Below are 27,694 nucleotides of genomic sequence, written 5' to 3'. Positions count from 1 at the left end.
AAGGATGGCGAGACTACATCTCACAGACTTTGGGCCTGTTACCAGGAGGGATCAGTCCCTGGAGGGGGACATCATGCTTGGTTAAGTAAAGGGTCAGCGGAAAGAGGAAGACCCTCAACAAGACAGATGAACACAGTGGCCGCAACAATGGGCTCAAGCAAAACAGCGACTGTGAGGATGGTGCAGGACTGGGCAGTGTTTCCTTCTGTTGTACGTAGGGTCACTATGAGTCAGAACCGACTCGATGGTACCTAACGACAACATCTACTTTGATGGTAGTTTTTTTATAAGCAAATTGCACCTTGAGCAGACCTTTCCAACAATCACCTTAATTTTTTTCTTCCATCCAAAAGATTCTTTCTTTTCACATTCATTAGATTTCACAGTATTTCCTTAAATTCCTTTATTAAAATAACGAGTGCAGTTGGGGCACATGGTTTGGAAGCAAACATAGGTGACCATTAGAAAGTATGCCTTCACCTGGTGGGAGCAAGGGACCTGGCAGCCGTGAGCAGCACGGGGGGGCAGACACCTCAGCTGGTTTGATGGAGGGAGGGGAGGGCATCGCTCAATCAGCAGGTCATCGAAGGTCAACTCAGAGAGGCCTCCTGTGAGTCCTGCCTGCCCACCCGCAGCACAGCCCTGCCTGTACAGGACGGTGGGATAAGGGGCCTGTGGGAGAACCTGGACTGAGCCCTTACCTGCCCTATTAGGTCACTCAGTTTACACTCTTTCACGAAGCCCTACACACCCAGTGCAGGACTGCCGGAGGTCCCGGGACCTCTACAGAAGACACTCTCCAGCTCTAGAGGAGCCCAGGCCAGGGAAGGAAGCAGCATGGCCACAGCGGGGCACCAGGACAGTGTCACCTGTTGGGACCACATGTGCACAGGACATGGGATGGTGACAGAGAGGGCTGGAGATGGGTGGGTCAGCCAAGGCCCCAGGGGAGGGAGGCGCCAGGTCCTCAGGCCAGTCCAGAGAGAGGTTTCTGGTAGACTGCAGGGGCATATCCCAGGGGCCCTTATGTGGGGGTGATGAGGGAGCCGTGCTGGAAGAATGGGCAGCGGGAGACGGGACTCCAAGGTTGGATGGGGCACCTCATATCCTATAATAAGCAGCTTGGACTCTTTCCAGAAGTAGATCAAAGCCAAGGGTGGGTGGCCGTGCTGATGGTGGCCATGAGAGGAGGGCGGGAAGTGGGAGCACTGAAGGGACATAAACATTTGTAGCTTTTAAATTTTAAGTGTGGGGTCCTTTCCAGGTACATCGCAGGTGAGCGAGGAGGGCGAAGGACTGTAATAATCGCCAAGTGTCTGTGCTGTTTTGGGACAGCATGTGCCCAGGGCCTGCCCTCCCCGGACAGTGAGAGGTCAGGCAGCCCCCATACCTGGGGGACCTTAGGCCAGGCCAGCTCTCAGCTGACCGCAGCAAGAGGCCGCGCTGCTGTTCCCAAACTGGACGACAGGGGGTGCCGGAGACCACCTAATCCAAGGTTCTTGCAGCGGGCCAGCTGGGGAGGATGTTTTCCAGCCTGGGGACTGGACCCAGCATCAGGGGCATGCGTGCCCTGCTCATGGAGGCCCTGGCGAGGCCGGTTGCCCGGCTCCTTCTCCCCGCACTCCCCCTGGAGGCCTGCAGCCCCCTGCTCCCTGCCCTGGCCAGCATGGGAGGCAGGAGGGCAGCCTTTGTCCACCAGGCTTCTCCTTGTGCAGACAAGCACCTTCTTACCCAGGCAAGAACCTCCTGCAGCCCTGAAGCATCCGCTGAGAGAGCCTGGGGTGGGCAGGACAGGGCAAGCAGATAACCTAACCTACCCCCCAGAGCTTCAGTGCAGTCACCTGGAGTGATTTCAGACACAGTCACCTAGGCCTCCTTCTGTGTTAGGAGGCAGGGAGGCTGGGGAATTTAAAAAGCCCCCAGCTGGTCCCAGTGAGCAGCTCGAGGACTTAGGTGCTCGAGGACTGTGGTTCTCAGAGTGTGGCCCTGGGTCTGCTAATGTCTCCCAGGAACTCATTAGAAATGCAGATTCCCGGGCCCACCCTGCACTACTAAGTCAGAGTCCCAGGCTTGGGACCCTGGGACCTGGTTTCAAGTCCTCCAGTTGACTGTGATACACTCAGGTTGAGCCCTGGCCTGGCTTTGCTACCCAAAATGCCCTCTGAGTCTGGTTGGTGTGGAGCAGTCCGGCTGAATTAGGACCCTAGCAACCCCTATGTAGTTTGCGAACCCTTGCTCCCAGGCTCCATCTGAAGCAAGAGTCACATAAACCACCAGTGAGGGTGCTCCTTAGGGCTGCAGTGCAAGGGAGAGGGATTGATGGCTGAAAGAGTGATGTGGGGGATGTCTTCCAGGGTGCAGAGGAGCAAGGCTACTGCAGGTGGGGCCCTCCAGGTGGGGCCCCCCTAGTGGTATCCTCCAGGTGGGTCATCCAGATGGGGCCGTCCAGGCGAGGCCTCTAGGACGTACCTGAAGGTTGGATCCTCCAGGTGGTGCCCTCCTAGTGGGGTCCTCTAGGTAAGGGACCAGGGAAGGTCCGTGTCCAGGGTAGTAAGGGGGCCCCTGCATAAAAGTAATAAGTTAAGGAAAATAAATTTATTGAGAAAGAAGAAAATGCATATACCCATTGCTCCACCACTCACCCCGTTTGCTTCTAGTTCTAGAACCAGACTCTAGGGTACAAAAGGGTGACCACAGGGAGGTACCATAGAAGCCAAAAGAACTGCAAGACCCTGCCCATCGATTCTGCCAGAAATCCAGGGGTAAGTGTGGGAATGGGTGGTGGGTCTTGGGTTAGGCGGAGGGGATGCATTTGAGTTAGCCCAAATTGTTGACATGGTCCGCTTGGCAGAGATTCTGGCCTGAGTCATAGGGACCTGTTCTGACTGTTTGCTTGGCTGCTGACTGAAACCTGGACCCAGAAGGGGCCAACGCTGAGTGAAGCTGAGGTGCCAGAAACTTCTTGGTTTCTTGAGAGGACAGGATCCAAAGGCTCAGGGAGATGGGGTGCTGGGGGATCTATCAATTTCCTGGGGTGCTGCTACAAGTCACCACAGACTGCTTAAAACGCCAGAAATGCCTTTTCTCACAGTTCTACAGAAGTCCAAAACGAGGGTGCTGACAGGGCTATGCTCACTTTGGAGGCTCAAGGCGAGAATCCAATTTTCTCCTCTTCCAGCTGCTGGTGGCTCCGGGCGATCCTTGGCTTATGGCTCCACCTCTCTAATTTCTGCCTCCATGGTCACATGACTACTCCTCTGCGTCTCAAATCACCCTGTCCTTTCTCTTATCAGGACTCGTCACCAAACCCAGGAAGATGTCATTTCCAGATCCTTAACTTGAGTACATCTACAACGACCCTATTTCCAAACAAAGTCACGTTCACAGGTCCCGAGGTGAGGACAGGGACACATCAGCCCGCTGCCCTGGACTCATTATTTAGGACCACGCACCGCCTGCACTCTGTCCCCTCAGGACCCCCTCGCCCAGCTTTGGGGGTGTCTGGATGAGGGGGTCCTGCATCCTGCATCCTCTGTGGCTGCTCTTCTCTGCAGACAGGAATGACAGGGGATCTGCTGCCCATCCCACAGGGTCCGGAGTCCAGTGGGAGTGATGGGACCCCTGGCCAGAGGACAAGAGGCTGCTAGTCACAGAGACAAGGTGGGTGTGGTACAGCAATGGGATCAGGATGGTAGACCCAAAAAAACCCTTGTTGTTGTTAGGTAGTGTCAAGTTGGTTCCAACTCATAATGAACCTACGTACAGTAGAACGAAACACCGCCCAGTCCTGCACCATCCTCACAATCATTGCTATGCTTGAGCCCATTCTTGCAGCCACTGTGTCAATCCATTTCTACTTTACCCTCCACTTTACCAAGCGTGATGTCCTTTTCCAGAAACTGGTCCCTCCTGATAACATGTCCAAAGTATGTGGGACAAAGTCTGGCCATCCTTGCTTCCAAAGAGCATTCTGGTTTTTCTTCTCCCAAGACAGATTTGTTTGTTCTTCTGGCAGTCCATGGTATATTCAATATTCTTCGCCAACACCATGATTCAAAGGCATAAGTTCTTCTTTGGTCTTCCTTATCCGTTGTCCAGCTTTCACACACATATGAGGCAACTGAAAACACCATGGCTTGGGTCAGGTATGCCTTAGTCCTCAAAGTGACATGTTCGGTTTTTAACTCTTTAAAGAGGTCCTTTGCAGCAGATTTGCCCAGTGCAGCCCATCTTTTGATTTCTTGACTGCTGCTTCCATGAGTGTTGATTGTGGATCCAAGTAAAATGAAATCCTTGACAACTTCCTTCTTTTCACAAATTATCATGATGTTGTTTATTGGTCCAGTTGTGAGGATTTTTGCTTTCTTTATGTTGAGGTGTAATCCATATTGAAGGCTGTGGTTTTTGATCTTCACCAGTAAGTATTTCAAGTCCCCTTCACTTTCAGCAAGCTAGGTTGTGTCATCTGCATAACGCAGGTTGTTAATGAGTCTTCCTCCAACCCTGATGCCTCATTCTCCTTCATATAGTCCAGTTTCTCAGATTATTTGCTCAGCATACAGACTGAATAAGGATGGTGAAAGGATACAACCTTGATGGACACCTCTCCTGACTTGTTCTGTTGTAACGAGTGCCTCTTAGTCTAAGTACAGGCTCCTCATGAGCACAATTGAAATGTTATCCATAATTTGTTATGATCCACACAGTCAAATGCCTTTGCATAGTCAATAAAACACAGGTAAGCATCTTTCTGGTATTCTTTGCTTTCAGCCAACGATATCAGCAATGATATCCCTCGTTCCACATCCTCTTGGTGGTGTCCAATGTGTTCCTAGGGCTGGAATACCTGCCCCTCACTCCTGCCCCGATATACTGGCTTTGTAAGCAGAAGAGTTCTGGTCTGGGGACTGGAAGTCTGCCTCGGCCATCTACTCTTCCTGCCTGTGATGCAAAGCGTCCTGTGGGCAGAGGCTGCGAGTCTCCGGGGCTAATGGCTCCCTGAGGGGCTCGCTCCAGTCCTGCTTCTCCCCTAGGACAGCACTGGTCCTATTTCAGACAGAAAGTCCCTGGGGGGTGCAAATGGTTAATTTGCTCAGCTGTTAACTGAAAGGTTAGAGGTTGGAGTCCACCCACAGGTGCCTCGGAACAAAGGCCTGGCAATTTACTTCTGTAAAGATTAAAAAACAGCCTAGAAAACCCTGTGGAACACAGTTCTCTGACACACGTGGGATCACTGTGAGTTGGAGTCGATTCCATGGCAATTTTTTCTTTTCTTTTTCTTTTAATTCACAAGGGGAAAAATCTCAGCCTGCCTCAATACCCAACTTAGAGTGTCTCCTTTAGTAGAGAGGAACCTGGGTTTCGTTCAAGCAGTGGCATTGAATTCACGTCTAAAAATTCTAGAAATTTCTTTCCTCCTCTCTCTGTTTGATCTGGGACCAGGCTCTGACAGTGACACTGTGATTCTGCTGCCAGCCAGCCACAGGAGCCCACAGTCCTCCTGCTGGGATGAAATATGCAGTTTGACGTTTCCGTAGGCGACGTCTCCTTCTTGGTCCCCGAACCTTTTAAAAAGAGGCATCTGTGACCTGGTGCAGAAGCCCCATCAGGCTGCACAGCTGAGGCTGAGCCGGGAAGCTGCCAGGTAACCCTGATTGGTCAGCTCTGCAGACCCTGGGCTGGTGGGGGGTACAAAAAAAAAAAATCTCTTAGAGAGCTAGAATTAATAGGGCCAATGGAATGTGGGCTTCTACCTCAGAATAAAGGTCTGAAAACCACAGACATTGCTAGGCAAACACTCCAAACTGGTCCTTTTACAAGCAGGTTCTGTTTTCCCAAAGCCTGCCCATTTGGAGGTGGCCAGAAGAAATGGGCCCTGGTGGGTGTGACCCTTCTCTGTCCCTCCTGCAGGTGAAAGCGAGACAAGGGAGGATGAAGGCCCGCCTGCTCCCAGGGCTGGCCATCTGCCTCCTGATCGGGCTCCTGGCAGGTGAGGAGGGGTCTGCCCCGGCAACCGTGTGCTGAACCCTAGGCTTCCCATAGTTGATGGGAGGCTGGGGTCTGGTCTGCCTGGGTGACGCAGTCATCTTCCTTTGCAGGGGCCAAGCCTGTGCAGGAGGAGGTGGGTAGGTGTCATCTCCTGTCTTTTCTTTCATTTACATAAAGTACTGTATGTGTCTGCCTGGGGAGAGGAAGAGGAGGGACCTGGGGAGGGAGAGACTACCTATCCTAAGCAGGTAGAATGGGAGCCCTGGGTCAGTGCTTCCACCGGGCAATGAAGGTGCCTGGGGGGAAATTTGACCCATGCCTGCTGTTTCTGAGGCCTGAGCACAGACCCGGCCCCCTCCTCGCAACCCGGCAATGCAAGAACACCTTTAAGCCCCTGATGACCCTCTGACATTCCCACCCTCAGGCCTGGACTCCTGGCCCTTCAACCCACCACCCCTTGAGTCCAGACTCAAGCCCAACATCACCTGTGTGTACCTGTGCTCCTGTGATCCTGTGCACCTGTGCAACTGTGCTCCTGTGTACCTGTGTACCTGTGCTCCCGTGCCCCTGTACACCTGTGCCCCTGTGCTATGCCCCTGTGCACCTGTGCCCCTATGCCCCTGTGTACCTGTGCACCTGCCCCGTGCTCCTGTGCTCTTGTGACCCTGTGCTCCTCTGCTCCTGTGTTCCTGTACACCTGTGCCCCTGTGCCCCTGTGCCCCTGTGCACCTGTGCCCCTATGCTCCTGTATACCTGTGCACCTGCCCCGTGCTCCTGTGCTCTTGTGCTCCTCTGCTCCTGTGTTCCTGTGCACCTGTACTCCTGTGCTCCTGTGCCCCTGTGCACCCGTGTACCTGTGCACCTGTGCCCCTGTGCTCCTGTGCACCTGTGTACCTATGCCCTCGTGCTCCTGTGCCGTTGTGCGCCTGTGCACCTGTGTACCTGTTCTCTTGTATACCTGTGTCCTGTGCACCTGTGCTCCTGTGTACCTGTGTACCTATGCCCCGTGTGCCTGTGTACCTGTGCACCTCTGTACCTGTGCTCCTGTGTTCCAGGGTTGTGCTCGCTTCTGGAATCCCACTGGGCTTCTGTCAATGACTCTGGCCCCATAACATCACAGGGCTCTCCCTCCTTCTTCTTCCTCCTTCCCCTCTTCCACCTCCCTTTTCCCTCTGCTCCTTTTCCCTCTTTCATCTCCTCTTCCCCCTCTTCCTCCTTCATTTTATCCCACCTTCCTCCCCCTTCTTTCCTCTCCACCCTCCCCTTTCTCTGTCTGCAGATCAGGAGTCCCCAAAGGCCAGGGCCTAGACCACCCCCCGCTGTTTCTTGGGGTGGCCCAGGCTTCTAAGCACCTGCTCCATGCATGCGGGAAGGTTGCACAGGTGAGGGTACTGCCCTATGCCACCCGTTTGTCCGTCCTGGGGCTGGCCTCGAGCAGGATGAGGGGGTGGCCTGAGGCAGGCTGTTGTGTGTTCTTCAGACCCCTACGCCGAGCTGCCGGCCCTGCCGTACTGGCCCTTCTCCACCTCCGACTTCTGGAACTATGTGCAATATTTCCAGTCCCTGGGAGCCTACCCCCAGATTGAGGACCTGGCCCGCACCTTCTTCGCACACTTCCCCCTGGGGATCACCCTGGGCTTCCATGTCCCCTACCAGGAGGACTGAGCAGGCCCTGCCTGGAGCCCGGCCCAGTCTCCTTGGGGGCAGGCAGGGGTCCCTAACCACACCCCTGGCTTCGGTGGGGACACAGACCTGCCTTACTCAATAAACTCCAGACCAAAGGCGCAGAATAAATGCTTCTGGGTTTTCTTTCAAGGAACAGCCTTGTCAGGCCCCACTTCCTTTGTCACTGGATGGATTCATCTGGCTTCGTTTTGATCACAAATGAGCACTTCCTTGGTCAGCATGTGCACAATTTCTGTCTACAGACCACCAACCATGGCTCGGGCTTTTTGAGCAGCTCAGGACTTGGTAACTCATGTATCGCTATCTCATCTAACCCTCACAGCAAGCCCTGGAGAGAGGCAGTACTGTTGCCCACTTATAGGTGAGGAAACCGAGGCAGAGAGACTGAAGAGCTGGCCAGACTTAAGGGGCACAGCAGGGTAGAGAAGAACCAGGTTCCAGACCCAGACCACTGCCTTTGATCACAAGCTGGGCAGCAGCCAAACTCCATGAATGTCACCCCTGGGGCAGCCTGGCCCTGCCTGGCAGCCACACCTCTCAGTAAAAGCAGTTTCCCACAAGGGCATCAGGAGGGGAGGCAAGAAGAGGTCACATCTGGGAGGAAGAGGTGAGGGGGTGTGCTCAGTTTGTGAGAGGAAGGCTCTGGAAATACGAGACCCCACTCCAGTCTCGGAGACTGCTGGGAGGAAGGGGGTTACTGGCCCTGGGCACTCCAGGGAGTAGAGGCATCGGGGAGTGTCTCTCAGTGGACAGTCTCTGTGGCAATGGGAAGGCTGGCTCCAGAGTTATGGAGCAACCCCACAGGCACATGTGCCAACAGATGCTGGAGAAGGTGAAGGCCATGACCCACTAGAGGATGAGGAAATCGATTTAGAGGGTTAAAGCCTGTGAGAGACAGGCTTTGTAGTAACAAGAGGGTGGGGTGACCACACATTCCCATGGTGGATGTGATTGGCTGTCTGACCAGTTTTGTGGGCTGGCAGGGAGGTGAACCCATTAGGTTGAGGACCAGGTAGGGTGCAGCTGGTCTGGGTGCTAGGGGAACTGGCCAGGTAGGGAGCCTTTTCTGCTAAGTGGGTAGGGGGCATAACTGGCGAGATCAGGGGGTCATGGGTAGGCCCTTGGGGCCCTGTGAGGTGCAACGATATCAAGACAGCACTTCAGACATAGGTCCTGCAATACCTGCTGCCCTGCTTGGTGCTGCCCCTCCAGCAAAGCCCCCTGCCCTCTCAGGTGGCTTCTCCTGCTCTGGTTGCCAGCTGGCTCCTTCTCTTCCCCTCTTTTCCCGTTTAAATTCTCAAGACCAGGAATCCACTTGACTTAGCTAGTCACTTTGGAGAAAGCCAACAAATTATTTGTTTCTCTTTCCTGCCTTGAGCTTCTGTCACCTGCAATTTATAAAAAACTCCTGATTTGTATAAAAACTGGGCATTTTCTCTGGTTTGTGGGAAGGATTGACCTTAGGTTCTAACTGAGGACAACTGGGCCTTGACCAAACATACCAGACAAAGGCACACGTTCCAGAAGGGTTTTCACGGTATTGATTTGCATGTCAATTTGTGTGTGCATGTGCACGCACAAGCATGCTTATATTCCAGGCAGATTTCCACACTCTCATTTACGTTGTTGTTGTTGGGTGCCATCGAGTCGATTATGACTCATGGCGACCCCCTGTGACAGAGTGGAACTGCCCCATAGGGTTTCCTAGGCTGTAGTCTTTATGGGAATAAATTGCCAGGTCTCTTCTCCCTTAGAATGGCTGGTGGGGTTGAACTACTGACCTTTTGGTTAGCAGCCCAGTGCTTAACCGTTGTGCCACCAGGGCTCCTTATTGACATCTACAGAGAACACGAAGGATGGCAGACCCCGGGCTGCCTATTTTCGGCTGCAAAGGAGGGTCGCAGCCCTGGTCTCGCTACAAGAAGCTGTCTGTGGTGCTGGGTCTCAACCGTGTTCTCCCTGTAGTGTCAGCCCCCCCTCCTCAGCTGCTCCGCCATAAATGTCAGTGCCCCTGGGATGGGCCCTGACCCCGCTTTCCTCTCCCAGTCCACCCCAGGAGTTGCTGACTCTAAAGCATCCCCTCAGCATCCCTTTACCCAGCGCCCCCCGACTGGTCTCACCCTCCACAAGAGGGGGGCCTGTTGGTTGCCTCTGAGCAGCTGCTCCCCTGTTGTGACTCTCACGGGCACTCCAGGTGATACTCAGCTGGATGACACTGACACAGACACAGGCTCGTCCCAGCCTCTCTCCCTTCTCCCTGCACTGGCCATATCCCACCTCCACACGTTGCCTCCGTTCCCCACTCCCTGGAGCCACCCTCCCCCTCCCCCCCCCACCTAGACTTCTCCAGCCATCCACCCCCCCAAGCCTGCCCACTCCTGCAGGTTCAGCTCTGGGATCTCATACTCTCCACCTCTCCCTCCCTACATTCTCATTTACCTTCTTTTACCCTGGGTGATGCAGATGGTTAGCTGAAAGGTCGGAGGTTCAAACTCACCCACAGAAGCTTCAGAAGAAAGGCCGGACAATCGACTTTGGAAAATCGGCCACTGAAAACCCTATGGAGCACAGTCCTGCTCTGACACATGCAGGGTGCCTGTTAAAATGGCGCGTCGGTGGTGTCTGACCTCTTCTAACTTCACAAGGGGGAAGAAGAATCAAGATCAACAGCCCCAGGCTGACTACTGTGAGGTGGAGGTCAGAGATGCCTCCTCTCTCTGCCGTCTTTACCAACTCTGACACCAGCCATCCCTCCCACAGCACTCTCTACTTCTCTGCTGGGTTTGATAATTCACTGCAGTGGCCACACAGAACTCACAGACCATACTCAAGATTATGGGGTTTATTAGGGAAGTAACGGTTACAATTCAGGTTGAGGAACGCTTAGGATACAATTCTCCCATCAGGACAGCCTCTTCCCAGCAGTGCTTGCAGGCAGGCCTCTCCCTGTCCCTCGGCCTCTGCCCTGCTCAGGCAAGTGTTACAAAGCTCTTTTAGCTCTGCTGATAAGCGCCCAGAGGCACTCCACTCCACCAGGAAGCCGTATCACCTAACCACTATGCCCCAATCTGTTTAGTGGGCCACAATTACCCTGTTTGCACAGTCCCACCCGACTTGGGGAAACCCTAGTGGTAGTGGTTAAGAGTTCGGCTGCTAACTGAAAGGCTAACAGTTCGAATCCACCAGGTGCTCCCTGGAAACCCTATTGGGCAGTTCCACTCTGTCCTATTGGGTTGCTATGAGTTGGAATCCACTGAATGGCAAAAACAAAAACAAAAACAAAACCAACCACTGCTGTAGTCAATTCTGACTCATAGCGACCCTATCGGACACTATAGTAGAGCTATAGTAGAACCCTATAGGACAGAGTGGAACTGCCCCATAAAGTTTTCAAGGAGCACCTGGCGGATTCAAACTGCTGAACTTTTGGTTTGGTTTTTCTTTTTTTACCCAATAATGGCAATAGGTTTGGTTTTTCTTTTTTCTTACCCAAACTTGGGTGGGAGTTACCAGACCATGGTGAGAAAGGCCACACAGAAACAACCCATCACACCACAGTCCCGGAGAGTCGACTGGACAGCCAACTAACGGCAGCAACAACAGGCATTTCTTGGCGCCTCCAGGGCCAGGTCCTCCTGCAGCCGGTCTGTGGCCGCGGTGCCCCGAACCCTCGGAGAAGTTCTTCTCCAAGCTTCCGTTGTGTTTAACGGCGGGTAGTGCAAAAACAACTGTCAGCCACCGTGGAGGTGCGAGCAGCCCAGGACAGCGCTGGCCGAGCGCGGCCGGCGTCGCCCTCCTGACCCGAGTGGGAGCACGCGCGCCCGGCAGGCGGGAACAGCCAAGAGCCAGCCGGGGCGCGCAACCATAGAGTCTGCGGTCTTCCCGCGCCTAGACCTGCCGCTCGGCCGCACCGGAAGAGGCCGCCGCGGCCGGAAGTGGCCGGCGCCTGGGCCGAGGGTCGCGATGAAGCCGGCGGTGGACGAGATGTTTCCCGAGGGCGCGGGGCCCTACGTGGACCTGGACGAGGTTGGGCGGCGGGGACGCGGGGCCGTCTGGGGAGCCCGGCTGTGGGCGCCTCCCGGGCGTGGCCGCGCGTGGAGCCGTGCGGGGGAGCCGAGGAGCGGCGTGTGGTGGCCGTGAAGGGAGAGGCGCGGCTGGGGGCCCCGTGCGGTCCGCGCTGGTCGGGCCCGCTGGTGTGCGTGCTGGAAATGGGTGGGCAAGCCAGTGTCCGCCGGCTGCCGGGGGCCCCGGGCGCGGACCCTGCCTGAGCCCGTGGGCCTGCGTGCCTGGAGCGCCGCCCCCAAGCAGGGCTCCTAGAAAGTGCTCCCGGAGTGCTTCCTTGTACTGGGTGTCGGGCGTTGCGGTAAACTGTCAGCACCCCCGAGCAGGGCTCCTAGAAAGTGCACCCGGAGTGCTTCCTTGTACTGGGTGTCGGGCGTTGCGGTAAACTGTCAGCACCCCCGAGCAGGGCTCCTAGAAAGTGCACCCGGAGTGCTTCCTTGTACTGGGTGTCGGGCGTTGCGGTAAACTGTCAGCACCCCCGAGCAGGGCTCCTAGAAAGTGCACCCGGAGTGCTTCCTTGTACTGGGTGTCGGGCGTTGCGGTAAACTGTCAGCACCCCCGAGCAGGGCTCCTAGAAAGTGCTCCCGGAGTGCTTCCTTGTACTGGGTGTCGGGCGTTGCGGTAAACTGTCAGCACCCCCGAGCAGGGCTCCTAGAAAGTGCACCCGGAGTGCTTCCTTGTACTGGGTGTCGGGCGTTGCGGTAAACTGTCAGCGCCCTCCAGCCTGAAGACCCCCAGGAACACACCACTGGCCAAAAAGGTTGGGTTTGTCACTCCTTGCAGTGATGGGGAAGGCACGCCGCGGGGACCTGGCAGCTCAATAGAGTGTTAGCAATGACTTCTTACAGGATTTGAGCTTGTGCTAGTGATTTGGGGGAAGGTTCGGGAAGCCAGCCGGCTTGGCCCTGGTTGGGTGCTGCCCGGAAGCTGGGGTGATTCTCGGATTTGGAATCTTAATAGATCTTCTCTAGGAGGGGGGAAGAGAAGGGCTGGCTAAAACTGATTGCAGAGAAGCGGGTGCCGTTCCTGGGAGAGGAAAGAAGGAATTAGGTGGTATTTCTGTGGCTTCCACAGTGGCCTTGTTCTGTTTGCTTTTTGTGTGGTTGTTTTGTCCTCCCTCCATCATGGTCACAGTGACCTTATCTGATGATGTTCTGTGGGATGGTTTGTGTTCTGGAAGAGAGCACCAAGGCCTAGCTCCCAGATGGTAGGGCCTGGCATTTTCTTTCTCAAAGCTTAGAGGGAACAAAGATGCTCAGACCTTGTCCTTACGGAGGCCACGGTATGGCAGACAGAGGCCAGTTGCAAATAGATGGAATAGAACGTCACAGGTACCTCAACAGAAGTGCCCCCAGGACTTGTGTGTGGCTCAGCAAAGGCCTGGCTTTGGAGGTCGGGTTGTGGTGAGAATGGAATAGTGTGAAGATGGAGCCCTGAGGATGAATGAGCCAGAGCTGCTGGGAAGGTGGGAGAATGGGGAAAGGGGGCTGTGGTTAGATAAGTGAGACTCTGGAGGTCACAGCAGGCTCCAGGATGCTGCCAAGCCAGTGGGTGTGTGAGGTGGAGGGAGTGGGAGGAGCCGTGAGCCCACAGAGTTAGAAGGGTCACTGATTGCGTGACGAGAGGTCCTCCCAGCATTGAGCCCAGGGGCAGGTGGCAGACCAGGCTGCGGCCTCTGCTTAAGGCTTGCAGAGAAGTGGTGCTGCAGAGGACGACAGCAAGCTTATTTCCAAAGGAGAGGAGGACTGAAAAGACCTTCAAAACAGTTCCTTCAGACACCCGCCCCCACTCCTGGAGTCTGGGGCTCAGTGCCTGACTCCAGCCTGATGCAGCCCCACCACCCACTTCCTCCTTAGCAGAGGTGGGGTGGCTGGCAGACTGACCACCCGTCACCTGCTCCTGCACTGATGTGACGCTCTTTCTCCCTCCCTCAGGCTGGAGGCAGCACTGGACTGTTGATGGACTTGGCAGCCAACGAGAAGGCAGTGCACGCCGACTTTTTTAACGGTAAGACACAGCAGTTGGGGGTGTCAGTTTTAATCTGGTTGTTTCTTCTGCAAGTTGTGCAGGGGCAGCATCGTGGTGTGAGTAACTTGGGTCGTAGAACAGAATAGGCCTTTCTCAGAACACAGCACAGTGTTTATAAGGCGACAGCACTGGCTGGCTGTGCTGGCAGGCAGCCCTGGTTTTAGCAGAAAAAAACAGCAGGAAATTGCTCCCATCCTTGCCATCCAGCAGTTGTGTTTGGGCACAGATGAGCTCTGGCACCTGACACGTGGCTGGCCTGGTCCTTGGTCCGAGACGCCCGTGTGGGCATTTCTCTGTCTCCGCTGGCTCCTGATGGCTGGTTTCCATTCTCCTTCCCCTTTTTCCTCAGCTCCGCCCACCTGCCTGTCCACCTGGATTCTCTTCCCTTCAGCTGCCTCGGCAGAGTCACAGCTGCCATTCCAGTGTCGCCCCTTCCCCGTTCTTATGAATCAGATGCAGGTCCCAGCTCCATTTCGTGTTTAAGAGGTTTAGTGCTAGGTACCAAGGATGTGGATGGTTTCACCAAATAAGCAGTGAAGACCAACTTTATACGCAGTCTTCAGGAATGTTACAGGATATTTCTTTTGTTTTCTTCTGACTTCTTAAGGCCTTGTTCCTACAGGTTATATTAACCCTTAGCAAGGGTTCAAATAATAACTAGGGACACAAGATAGTTTTCCTATTCTGAAGAGTTAAGAAGTATTTTTTCTCTGCCTTTGTCATCAACTTTAATTCCAGGTGTCTGTCCCTACAGGGGAAACCCTGGTGGCATAGTGGTTAAGTGCTACGGCTGCTAACCGAGAGGTTGGCCGTTTGAATCCGCCAGGCGCTCCTTGGAAACTCTGTGGGGCAGTTCCCTGTCCTATAGAGTCGCTAAGAGTCGGAGTTGACTTGACGGCAGTGGGTTTGGTTTTTTTGGTTTTGGTCCCTACAGGGGACCTTTGTTAGGAGTCGGGCAGCTAGAGGTTACCTCACTGCAGTGGTTTTTATCTGAAGCCCGAGTCTGTGTTTTTGTCAGTCAGTACTTGCCAACAGGGAGAAGCCAGGCTGCTGAGTCAGGTATAGTCTCCCCAGGGAGCTGGCTGCCACCAGCTGGTGTCGGAACGGAGGGGTGACATTTGATCTGGGGCTCTGGGACATGGGGAGAAGGGTCTTGAGTCAGGGAATAAAATGCCAGAGCCACCTCTCGGAAACACAGGTCTCATGGGCTGTGGGGCAGCTTTTGTGATTCCCTTCAGCGGTCAGGTCGCGTTCTCATGGCTTCCGTGAGGGCCTCTCCCACCCAGCCTCTGCCAGCCCCTTGGTGTGAGGCAGTCCATGTGTTTGCAGTGCATGAGTTCACGTGGTTCCATGTCCAGCCCTGTGAGCTGATGGGAGGCCCCTCTGAGTGGGCCCAGGCCTGACGTGCTGCCTGCTTACGGACGTGCTGTGAAGCGCACACCACCCTGTCAGGTCTGTGACTGTCTGTGAGTCCAGGACGCAGCCTTCTCCGAGGAGGGGTATCTGCTAACTAAGTTTCTGTTCGCTTGGCAGACAGGTGTGATGGCCTGGTGTCCAGGGCACCACCTGTGTGCAGTACTCGACCTCATCTCCCTGCTTTATACAGACGGGGTTCTAGACAAAGTGGACGTGGTACAGAGCCACCGGGTGTGCCCTGACACGGGGGGTCTAGACAAAATGGACATGGTACAGAGCAACTGGGTGTGCCGTGACACGGGGGGTGGTTAGGGCGGCTTTTAGGACTATATTACAGGGACATAGCCCAGACTAGGCAGTGCCTCAGGAAGGGATCCTGAGCTGAGGGAGCCAGCCGGGGATGGGGAAGAAAGTGTTTAGAGCTAGAGCAGACGAACTGGTGTGCATGGGGTGGGGCATAGGTGGGGCTGAGGCTGCAGCTGTGTGTGTCTGGAGATGACTCTGGACACAGCCCTGACCCAGAAGGCAGCTGTGCTGTGATGCAGGAGGGCTGTGCTTGTCCACTCTGCCGTAATCCCCAGGAGTTAGAAGTACTGGCTGTAACTCACAATTCACAGAGGCCTTATCAATGCACAGCACATGCAGGCGAGTTTCTTTTTTTTTCTTTCCCGTTATAAAAGTGATGACGAGGAGCCCTGGTGGCTCAGTGGTTAAGTGCTTGGCTACTGACCAAGTAGTCTGCAGTTCGAATCCACCAGCTGCTCAGTGGGAGAAAGATTGGGCAGTCTGCACCTGTAAAGATTGTTGTTAGGTGCCATCATGTCGGTTCCAACTCATAGCCATTCCACGCACAACAGAGCAAAACACTAACCGGTCCTGCACCATCCTCTCAGTCATTATGCTTGAGCCCGTTGTTGCAGCCACTGTGTTAGTCCATCTCACTGAAGGCCTTCCTCTTTTTTGCTGACCCTCTGCCAAGCATGATGTCCTTCTGCAGGGTCTGGTCCCTCCTGACATGTCCAAAGTACATGAGACCAAGTGTCTCTGTCCTCACGTGTAAGGGGCAGAGGTTACAGCCTTGGAAACCCTGTGGGGCAGTTCTGCTCTGTCACGTGAGGTCTCTGTGAGTTGAATGTAGACTGCATGACTCCACGGTACCTGACGACAACAACATGAAAGTGTTACGTGTGCCCAGTAGGGATTTAGACAGTGTGGGAGTGAGTGACCCCAGCTGCCAACAAAAGTGGGACTCATGAAGGCCAGGCAGGCGCTGGGCGTGTGGAAATGGGGCTCAGCCCAGGTTTCTAGAGCCTGCTGGCTGATGGTCAGACTCTGCTGGAGGGACCAGTTCTCCTGTGACAGGTGTCCCCTCCAGCCTGGCCTGGGGGAATTTTATTCTTGTCGTGTGTGTTATTCTAAAGAAAAACAGAATAAAAACAGATTTCTGAGCATGTGATGCCCTGAGACTCTGAGCCCCAGTGTCACAGAACCGAGAGTCCAAGTTCAGTTGCTTGCTGTTTTCGCCACCGTTTGACACCTCTGGTTCATTTTAAGGTGTTTTCTCAGTTGCTTACCCTGGCCTGCCCTATTAACTTGTTGGCCCTGTTCCTTTACCTAGATTTTGAAGATCTGTTTGACGATGATGACATCCAGTGAGACAGGCCCAGCGTGTCTGTTGTCCAGCCTTCGTCACACAGTGGTGTAGCAGAACTCAGAGGACCACTGTTGGTGGTTGAGGACTTAGGACATGGTTAACCAGGATGGAGAAGTATGGCCATCTCAGCGGTCAGGATGATGCCTGTTAATCTCTGAACGTGACCAGCCTTTGTCGTTATTTCAATTTAAAAAAAAAGCAGTGTCATCGTTTGCAGGGTAATTTTAATTCTTGCATTTTTGAATGACTGTTACGATCCCGAAAAGCCTGGGTGTGTGTGTGTGGGTGTGTGCTGGCGTGCTGAGAGAAATGTGTTTGCCAGCATAGGAAGTCCATGTTGCAGTTTTTCTCTGTAGAGTCGAGTGATGCTGATGGCTGCCTCTTGCTTTGAGGTAGAGTGTGTGTCAGAGCGATCAGCAGTGCAGGTGTGCGGGAGTCCTGGGAAGCCCTGCATGTCCCCCCCCCCCGGCCCCCACGGGGCCTCATGTCCTCCTTTAGCCTCAGGATTGGAGCAGCTGCTATCGCAAAACTTATAATGCCAGGCCTGAAGAATCAGAACAGCTGGGTAGACTTTGAAAGAGACACCTTCTACAGGAGAAGTTGCAGGGGTGGATTATCCAATAAGCAAGGTAAGCACAGGCTTCCTTGTGCTTACTGATGTGCAGTGAACAATTTCATTTGAGTTTCACCACATCTACCTTGCTGACTGGGTCATCCACCCCATCAGGGACTGTAAATTTGAAAAGAGGCTTTGATTCTGTAGGAAGGTGCTGTGGGGTTGAGAGGGAGACAAATGCCAGCCATACCTAAAAGCAAAATCTTTGATGTGGTGAAAAAATGTGAAATTGTTCACTATAGATGATCTGGTAAGTAAGGCAAGCACTATGATTACCATGCCTGTTGGCTAATCCGCCCCTGGAGAAGTGTATGTTGTGGTCTGTTTCAAAGGAGAGTGTAAGATCTGTGAACACAAAAGTTTACTTTTTAAAAATGTTTCTATTGGTCCAGCTCAGAAATTGAAAATGGCTGCAAAAAACTTTTATGACTGTTTCATACCAGTGTCAAAGGGAAAACTTTCTTAAACCGTGACGCACACGTGTGCCGTGGGACTTTAGCAGTCCTGATTATAAGTTACAGCCGGGCCACTTAGGAGACATGTTGGGATGCGCCATCCTCCGCTGGAGAGCTCACAAGCAGCTTCGCCTTGATTGCGTGCTTACCAAGACTGGTACGAGGTTTCACGCTCACAGAAACGTCCACTCTGCCTCATTTTCCTGTGAGCGCTGAGTGATTTCCAGTTGACACTTTGACAGTGCTCTTGTCATTTGATAAAGCCACAGGACAAGCAGTCGTCCAGCCCTGGTTTGACCGGCTGCAAGAGGGAGGCCCCGGAAGAAGCACTGCTCACCAAACACACAGAGACGGGGCTGTCCATAGGGCCAGAGCAGGGCTGGGCAGAAAGGCCTGGGCAGAGAAGCGCAGTCGGAGTCCAGGTGCCTTGGAAAATACAAACTTGCTCTGCACTGGTCCGGACACCAAGGCCACTGCTCTGTGTCAAGGGGCTCACGTGGCTTAGATCTGCAGGCCAGAGTGACACGATTTCAGCAGCCAGCTGCTCACAGTCAACTTGGGACAGCCAGATTTCTCAGTTATGTTCTTGGGGTTAATTCGCAGCCATTTTTATAGTTTAACAAATGGAGCCCTCAAAATAGGCATCAGCGGTCCTGTGGGGAGCGAGGTGTTTGATGAATTCCTTAGTGGTGAGTGGTTACCCTACAGTCACCCACTAACTGAGGTTTGCTTTGAATTTGGCCCACGGGGGTAAGCGATGTAGTTACAGCTCAGACTGGCAGGTGGCTCTGCCTTTGTCCCTGTGTGGTCCTGGTGAGTCATTGGTGAAGCCAGGACACTGGTCTCTGAGGTGCGGTCTGCTTCTTGGCCCTGGTCCTCAGCAGCAAGGAATGATGGGAGAGTTGTCAGTCAGCACACGGCACCAGGAGCATGGCGCTTATACACCGACTCCAGCACGGTGGGGTCTCCAGTCAGGTTTTCCCACCTACTGTGTGTCTGGGTCCAGTAAAGAGGACAAAACTCACTCATTATTTTGACAGAAGTTCATAAAACTACTCTTCACTAAGGAGCCCTGGTGGGACAACGGTTAAGCGCTCAGCTGCCAAGCCAAAGGTTGGCAGTTCAGACCCACCCAGTGACTCCAGAGGAGAAAGACCTGGCGATCTGCTCCTGTAAATGTTACAGCCTAGAAAACCCTGTGGGTCAGTTCTGCTTTGTCCCAGGGAGGCACCGTGAGTGGGAATCGACTCGATGGTACCCAGCAGCTGTTCACTAGGTGTGGACTTGTCAGCAGGATGTCTGGTGGCAGAAAGAACACTGAGGCACCACGGAGGTTGTCTTAGCCATCTGGTGCTGCAGTAACAAATACCACGAGTGGATGTCTTTAACGAAGAGAAATTTGTTCTCTCACAGTCTAGGAGGCTAGAAATCTGAATTCAGTGTGCCAGCTCCAGGGAAAGGCTTTCTCTCTCTGTCGGCTCTGGGGGAAGGCTCTTGTCATCAATCTTCCAGTAGTTGAGGAGCTTCTAAGCACAGCGACCCCAGGTCCGAGGACACACTCTGCCCCCAGCACTACTGTTTTGGTGATATGAGGTCCCCCGTCTCTCTGCTAGCATCTGTCTTTTATATCTCTAAAGAAATCGACTTAAGACACAACTTGATCCAGTAAATAGAGTCCTGCCTTGTTAACATAACTGCCACTAATCCCACGTCATCAACATCACCCTTCTGGGCAGAGGGGCCAGGGTGGTAATCCTCTAGGAGGCAGGGTTCTAGAAGTTTTGTAGCACCTGAGAGAAGGGCAGAGCAAATAAGCCTGAGACTGTAGGGGAAATTATAGCATGCATGTACAAAAAATTAACCCACCCATGCAACACCCCCAACTCTTGGCATCACCACGTGGGTTATAGGGGCTTGGCTCCTGAGTCTGGGTTTTTGGAGGTAATTATCAAATGAAAAGTGTCTTGATGGTTCCAAGTGTGTTTGACTGAGGACTCCACAGTCAAGGACTTTTGAGGGAAGCATCTCCTGTCCTTGCCATTGGATTTCTTCTTTGTCCTGGGCAGGGGTAAACCACTAATCTTCTCCCCCAGGTCTTTTACAATGGCTCTTTGAGTAGAAGGACGCTTGTCCCATCATCAGGGCCCTGAAGACCTTGGGAGAGGAGATGAGCCTCTGAACTCCCGGACAAACACAGAGAACTGAGCCAGGAGTACTTCCAAAACAAGCTGCGTTTTGTTTTAAGGCAAAGTCACTGATTTTAGAACTTCTACTGCTGTGATTTCTGCCTGGAGCCAAGATGGGGAAATTCGGAGAAAAGGGCTCAAAGACAAAGCCGCCTTGTTGCCCACAAGGCCTCTGTGGAGAGCTGGGGGGGCCTCAGGAAGGACGAAGGTGGCCGAGCTCCCTCTCAAGGACTAGGCTCCAGGGCCAGTGGCTGTTTTAGCCACAGGCACTCCCCCCTCCATACAGTTAGTTAGGTGGGGAAGCTGGGGCCCACAGTTGTCCTGAACTAGCAGACAGGCCTGGGTTCAGGAGTAGCCAGTGCTGAGCAGGAAGGCCTGTGGTATCAGAGGGCCCCTCAGGCCACGTGTGAGGTGAGATGGAAGGAGAGCAGGCTGGCACTGAGAAAGCCGTACCTGAGCAGCCATATAGACCATCTAGAGGACAGGGCTCTTTGATTGATCTCTGAAGGGTTCTCACTCCACAAGGCCCATGGTCCTCATTGTCTGTACTGGGGTTCCCAGAGGTCTGGGCCGTCATACCTGACCTCCTAGACCCTTCATTTGAAGTTATTTCCTCAGTAGTTTACTCTTGCCTGGCATGGCAATACGGAATCTGTGTGTGTCCATGATGGATGGAGTGTGCCTGTGTGGGGGTGTAAGTGAGTGTGTGAGTGTGTGAGCCTGTGAGTAACGGGGTCTCTGTGGCTCAATACCTGGGCCAAGGTCTGACTGCCACTGGGTAGCCTTGGGCAACTGAGTCGCTGTGTGCCTCTGTTGAATGTGGGGGTAGCGAGAACACCATCTTTGAGTTGTCAAGGGGATTCAGCAAGTGAGTACGAGGAAATACTCAGAACTGTGCCCTGCACATGGCAGTAAAAGTGCTGTATGACTATTAGCCGTTACTGTTTTATTACCCCAAGGATCTCAGGGATTCCGAGACATGTTCTCTAGCACACTTCCACCTATTTCTGTCTCTATATAAATGCATATTGTGTATGTGTAGATGCATATTTTCAGGTGAGTATACCTTTATGTAAAATGTCACACATGTACACCTACAGCTACCATCCACCTTCACCCATGCTAACCTACTTGTCTTAGTCATCTAGAGCTGCTGTAACAGAAATACCACAAGTGGATGGCTTTGACAAAGAGAAGTTTATTCTCTCACAAGGAACCTAGAAATCTGAATTCAGGACTCCAGCTTCAGGGGAAGGCTTTCTTTCTCTGTTACTCTGCGGGAAGGTCCTTGCTATCAGTCTTACCTTGGTCTAGGAGCATCTCAGTGCAGGGTCCCCGGGTCCAAAGGACATGCTCACTCCCGACTCTGCTTTCTTGGTGGTGGGAGGTCCTTCTCTCTACTTGCTTCTCTCTCATTTCATTTCTTGTAAAATAAAAGGTGATCCAGGCCATACCCCAGGGAAACTCCACTTAAATCCGATCAGGACTGTGACCTGAGTAAGGGTGTTGCATCCCACCCTAATCCTCTTTAACCTAATCTTGCCTCATTAACTACAGGCAGAGATTAGGATTTACAACACATAGGAAAATCAGGTTACAGAATGGAGGACAGCCACACAATACTGGGAATCATGGCCTAGCCAAGTTGGCATATGTTTTGGGGGAACAAAATTCAGCCCATGACACTGTCATAAAAATGGCACAGCACCATCATCAGACCTTTTCTAACTTCATAAGGGGGTAGGAGAGAGAATCACCATCAACGTCAGTCCGAAGCTGATTCCTAGAGGCAGAGGTCAGACATAACCTCTCTCTCCAACCTTTTTACCAAGTCTGACACCAGCCGTCCCTCTCATGGCACTTCTCTGCTGGGTTTGATAATTTGTTGCAGTGGCCACACAGAACTCACAGACAGTACCCACAGTTATATAGGCTTTATTAGGGAAGTAACAGATGACTATTCAGGATCAGGATCAACTTGGAAGTAACAGGAACAACTCAATATACAGTTCTTTGATCAGGATAGCTTTTTGGCCGTGCCTGCAGGGAAGCCTTTCAGCTCTAGGCCCCTCTGCCTTGCTCAGGCAAGTCTTACAAAGCTCTTTAGCTCTGTCAGTAAGCATGCAGAGGTACCCCATTCTGCCAGTAAGCCTCTGCCCGAAGGCGCTCAGCTCTGTCTCTGAGTCAGCATACCCACTGTAGCCACCTTGCCCCGTGGGCTGGGAAGCCCACCACGCTGTTTCACATTGGTCTCCTGGTTTTGCTGCCACCATCTTTCTACCACCACCTCTCACCGTGTCAATGCTGCAGCTCTCTCTGTCTCCTGGGTCTAAGAGGTTCTTAGCGCAAGGACCCAGGGTCCAAAGGATGTGCTGTGCTCCTGGCTCTTGATGGTAGTGAGGACCCCCCTCTCTGCTTCGAGGATTGGCTCCCTTTAAGCCTAGCGGGATGGAAAAACTGACCAATCTTCTTGTTAGGGATGCATACACCTTATTTGCATGGTCCCACCCGACAAGGGTTCCGTGCACTTTATCTGCATTATTAGCTGTGCGGTCCAACACCCTTGATGGGCCACAGGCACCTTATTTGCATAATCCCACCCAGTCATTTTGTGGGAGTCATAATCACTATGGCTAGAAAGCCCCTATTAAGTAATTCACTGCACCGCAGTGGTTATGCTCAAAATGCAAGTGTGTGTTTGGTCATAATGTGTATGTGGACGTTTTCATAAGAAAAGACGGAGCTAACAGTAGCTCTGCAGGGAAGACCAGCGTCTTAGTCATCTAGTGCTCCTAGAGCAGGAATAGCACAAGTGGACGACTTCAACAAGGAGAAGATTGTTCTTTCACAGTCCAGTAGGCTAAAAGTCTAAATTCAGGGGACCAGCTCCAGAGGAAGGCTCTCTGTTGGCTCTGGAGGAAGGTCCTTGTCGTCAGTCTCCCTTGGTCTGGCGGCATCTCAGCGGAGAAGCCTCAGGTCCAAAGGACATGCTCTGCTCCCAGTGCTCCTTTCCTGGTGGTATGAGGTTCCCACTCTCTGCCAGCTTCCTTTTCCTTTCATTTCTTGAGAGAGAAAAGGTGGTGCAGGCCACACCGCAGGGAAACTCCCTTTACATTGGATCAGGGATGTGACCTGGTAAGGGTGTTACGGTTCCACCCTAATCCTCTTTAACATAAAATTACAATTGCAAAATAAGAGGACAACCACACAATATGGGGAATCATGGCCCAGCCAAATTGATACATACATTTTTGGGGGGACATAATTGAGTCCATGACAACCAGTAAATAAACAGGCTGTGAAAACAGAGTCAAAGGTGTGAGGGTTGGGCAGCTTCCACCCCGCTCTGGAGCAAGGCGAGCCCCTGTAGGTAAGCCCCTGTTGGAGAGCAGGTGGCAGGAGAAGAGAGCAGCCCCAGCTTGTGCAGCCCCGGAGTTGGGAGTGTGTGGGACAGCAGAGGGGTGGGGTCTGGAGCAAGGCACCCCCACACTCATCTCCGTAGCTTGTCATGGTGCCAGTTGGAGGCCAGCATCTAAGTGGCCTTTATTCCCAGACCTGGGGTCTGCCCCAAACCAGAACCCCGCCGTGTTGGTTTTGGTTTCCATTTTGCCCTTGAAGCAGAGAAGGAAGTCTGGCCTTCAAGGTCAAACCAGTTGCTGTGAGTCGACTGACTCGTGGCATCTCCATGTGTGTCAGAGTAGGACTGTACTCCACAGACTTTTCTGTGGCTGATTTTTTGGAAGAGATCACCAGGCCCTTCCGAGGCACCTCTGGGTGGACTCCAACCTCCAACCTTTTGGTTAGCAGCCAAGCAGATGAACTGTTTGCATCCCCCCAGGACTCTGCTTTTAAAAGAGGGACTGATTTCATGGTTTACCATCCTCTGAGCTAGAGAATCTGCCTCAGTGTCTCCGTGTGGGTCTACGCCCTCAGGTCCAGGTTGGCCTGGCTGAGCCCTGCAGATACTTGGGACTACCTAGAAAGTACTGGGGTGCTGGGCTCTTTCCAAGATGACACCTATTCTTTCAACAGGGATCTGACCTGATGTCAGTGCTTCCTGAGCTGAGCTGGGAACTCACCTACATCATGGGAATACAGAGATGAAGTTGCACAACGTGAAAGTCTCTCATGAGTATTAGACCGAGGCTTCCTATAGGGTGATATCTTGGTTTCTTAGTGCTGCTTTGACAGAAATGCCACAAATGGGTGGCTTTAACAGAAACTTATTTTTCATAGTTTAGAGGCTAGAAGTCTGAATTCAGGGCAACGGCTCTAGGGGAAGGCTCTCTGTAGGCTCTGGGGGAAGGTGCTTGTCTCTTTTCAGCTCTGTTCTTGGTTTCTTGTTGATCTTAATGTGGCGTGGCATCTGTGTTCCCCATCTGTGCTTGCTTGTTTCTGTGCCTGCTCTGTGATTGGTTTAAAACATATCCTAACATAACAAAGGAGCCCTAGTCCCAAATGCGATTACCTCCACATGTGTTAAAAAAAAAAAAAACCCCACTGCCATTGAGTGGATTCCAACTCAGTGACCCTGTAGCACAGAGTAGAACTGCCCCATATGATTTCCAAGGAGTAGCTGGTGGATTTGAACTTTCGACCTTTTGTTTAGCAGCCGAGGGATCCGTTCTCACAGGCAGGGACCAAATTTGGGGGCCCAGCAGAGTCACTGACTTTGTGTTGACTTTGTTTTGTTTTGTTTTTTCTTTCCTGTTTCAGCTTGAACATTTATTTTGCTGAGACTTAATTTATCCTGTCCCTTGGAAGACTCACCTCTGTGTCGCTAACTGTGCTAATGGTGCAGTTGAATAAACTTTGAAAGAACCTGCTGGAACTCCTGCTGAGGCAGAATACCGCCAAACTGGCCATGAAAAATAACATTTGGAACACCGTGTTTTTTCTTAAATTCACATCTTGCTCATGATCATAATAATCCCCAAAGGTGCCATTTACCGAGTGCCAGCTCTGGGGCCAGCACTTAGATCCTGTCATTCAGTCCTCAGAATGTTCCAGAGAAGTAGCTAGTAGTGTCCTCGTTTTTCAGACGAATAAACAGAAGCTCATGTAGATGAAAATGTGTTGCCCAGAATGCCCCGGAGTAACTGGCAGAGAAGAGCTTTGCCCTCAAGCAGTGCAGCGTCCCTGCGCAGAACCTCAGGCTTGGCGCACAGTATACTCTCTTGGCTGTGGGACCCTGAGGAAGTTATTTAGCTTCTCTGCCTCCAGGATGTCAGGAAAATTAGATGTGATCTAAATTAAATTGGACTTGATGTCAATTAAAATTGGACTTGATCAGACTTAAATATTTCTGCTCAGGTAAAGATACGGTTGAGGAAGTCAGTAGTTAAGAAATAATATTCACGGTACATACACCTGACAAAGGGCTCATGTTCACAACACACAAAGAACTCCCACCAATCAACAATAAAGATAGACAAGCTAATTAAAACTTGGGCAGAGGATGTGAATAGAAAATGTATCGATCAAGAATACAAATGGCAGGTGCACACCTGAAAAGATGCTCAGCGTCACCAACCGTCAAGGAAATGAAAACTGTAGCCTCAATCAGATACTGATTCGTACTTACACTGTCAAAATGGGGAGCTGCTACTGGAACTCCCACTGCTGATGGGGATATAAGATGGTCCGGCCACTCTGGGGAAAGTTTTAGCAGTTTCCTAAAAAGTTAAACCTACTTCTGTCCTATAGACCAATTTCTCCTTCAATTCCATTTCTAGGTATTTGCCTAAGAAAAATAGGAACACAGATGCACGAGAAATAAGACTTGTATTAGAATATTAATAACCAGTAACCAGGTGGCGTTGAGAGGACCCCAGCTCATGGAGACTCCATGTGTGTCAGAGAAGAACGGTGCTTCATAGGGTTTTCAGTGATTGATTTTTTGGAAGTAGATTGCCAGGCCTTTCTTCAGTGTGCCTCTGGGTGGACTTGAACTTCCAACCCTTGGATTAACAGCAAGTGTGTTAACGTTTCGCAGTACCCAGGGAGTCCACCTTATTTGTAATAGCCTCAAACTGGGCATCAACCCCAATACCCTGAATAAGGGAATGCACAAACAAACCATATCCATACAATGAAGTTGTTGTTGCTCAGTGCCTCTGAGTCTGTTCCGACTCATAGCTACCCTAAGTACCACAGGATGAAATACTGAGTTCTGTGGAGAACTTTGGGAATTTAAGGAAACATAAGGATAACAGATTTACAGTTTCCCCCTGCTACAAATTTGTTTGTTCTTTTGGCAGTCCATGGTGTATTAAATATTCGTCACTAACACCACAATTCAGAGGCGCCAATTCTTCTGTTTTCCTTATTCATTGCCCAGGTTTCACATGCACATGAGGGAGTTCAAACAGAATCAGGTGCACCTTAGTCCTCAAGGTGGCGTCTTTGCTTTTGATAATTAATAACAAAGACTAAACAAAAAGCTTCTGCAAGATAACATAGAAGAATATCTTTTTGGATCTAGTATTCTTTTAACAAAGATTCTTTAAACATGACACAGAATTAAGTAACTGTAAAGGAAATGATTGATAAACTTACTAAGTTTAAGAACTTCTGTTAATCAAAAGACAAAAAAAAAAAAAAGTGTGAAATCCAGAGTGGGAAAAGATATTTTCAAATCATATAACCAACAAATGGATCTAGACAATATGTAAAGAATTTCTACAAATCAACATGAAAAAAATATAAAACACAGTATTAAAAATGGACAAAACATATATACTTCCCCCCATGAAGAACATCCAAACGACTGTGAGATAAATGAAAAGAGACTCAACTTCACTAGCCATTAAGGAAATGGAAATAAAAATCACAGGGATATATGATATACCAATCCAAAATGGCTAATTTTTTTAGAACAGTATGATTATTCAGATTATGTGCAGCAACAGGCATACACTGTTTAGGGGATCAAAAATGGCTAAAACATTTTTGGAAAACTATTTGACAATATTTAAAAGCTGCACCAGTTCATTCACAGGTGCAGCAGAAGACACGTCCAGGAAGAAACCTAAGTGCCCACCAACAATAGGCTGGGCAAATAAATGATAAATAAATGAATGTATCTTCATGCAATGGAATACTACACAGCAATGGAAGTCAAAGAACTATTTTTACGTGCAATCACATGGATTAATTTCTCAAAAACTGTTGAGCAAGAGAAGTCAGGTAAAAAATGAGGCAAACAGTATGGCTCTATTCATAAGGAGTTCACAAGCAGGCAAAACTAATCTGTGTTGGAGTCACAATAGTGCTTAAGCTTGGAGGGCAATGGCTGGAAGAGAGCATGAGGGGGTTGTGGGATTTAGATAAAAATCTTCTTGACCTGGATAGTGGTAAACTTCCTGATTGTGGATGTATGATTTGAGTATTTGTACATAAATACAATTTTACTGTATGTGTGTGAGAAAGTGTGAGTTATTCTTCATGTCTTCCTGTGGCTAGGAAGGTGGATGTAGTAGCTGGAGCTCTGGATCATCTTCTCTCATGACAATGAGAGCCATGTTCTGGGTGTGATGAAGCAGGAACCAGAGCCTGTTGCACCCCAAGCAGAACCACCACCTTCTCCCCAGTCCACTGCCCT

General features: G+C 51.6%; 2 protein-coding genes across 2 annotated transcripts; both read left to right on the top strand.

The window, feature by feature from the left end:
- The first annotated feature begins 5,931 nt into the window (after positions 1 to 5,931).
- OTOS (otospiralin) lies at positions 5,932 to 7,653 on the top strand. Its single transcript, XM_049888756.1, has 3 exons — positions 5,932 to 5,989; positions 6,099 to 6,125; positions 7,469 to 7,653. The coding sequence occupies exons 1-3, from the start codon at positions 5,932 to 5,934 to the stop codon at positions 7,651 to 7,653; spliced, it is 270 nt and encodes an 89-aa protein (XP_049744713.1).
- Positions 7,654 to 11,591: 3,938 nt separating this feature from the next.
- Positions 11,592 to 27,502, top strand: COPS9 (COP9 signalosome subunit 9). Its single transcript, XM_049888603.1, has 4 exons — positions 11,592 to 11,700; positions 13,671 to 13,743; positions 16,799 to 17,052; positions 24,808 to 27,502. The coding sequence occupies exons 1-3, from the start codon at positions 11,638 to 11,640 to the stop codon at positions 16,834 to 16,836; spliced, it is 174 nt and encodes a 57-aa protein (XP_049744560.1). The 5' UTR covers positions 11,592 to 11,637; the 3' UTR covers positions 16,837 to 17,052; positions 24,808 to 27,502.
- Positions 27,503 to 27,694: the final 192 nt, after the last annotated feature.

This window comes from Elephas maximus, chromosome 6 (genome assembly GCF_024166365.1).
Source record: "Elephas maximus indicus isolate mEleMax1 chromosome 6, mEleMax1 primary haplotype, whole genome shotgun sequence".
Taxonomy (NCBI): domain Eukaryota; kingdom Metazoa; phylum Chordata; class Mammalia; order Proboscidea; family Elephantidae; genus Elephas; species Elephas maximus.
Note: the sequence above shows the minus strand (reverse complement) of the source record. Positions and strands in the feature narration are given on the sequence as shown.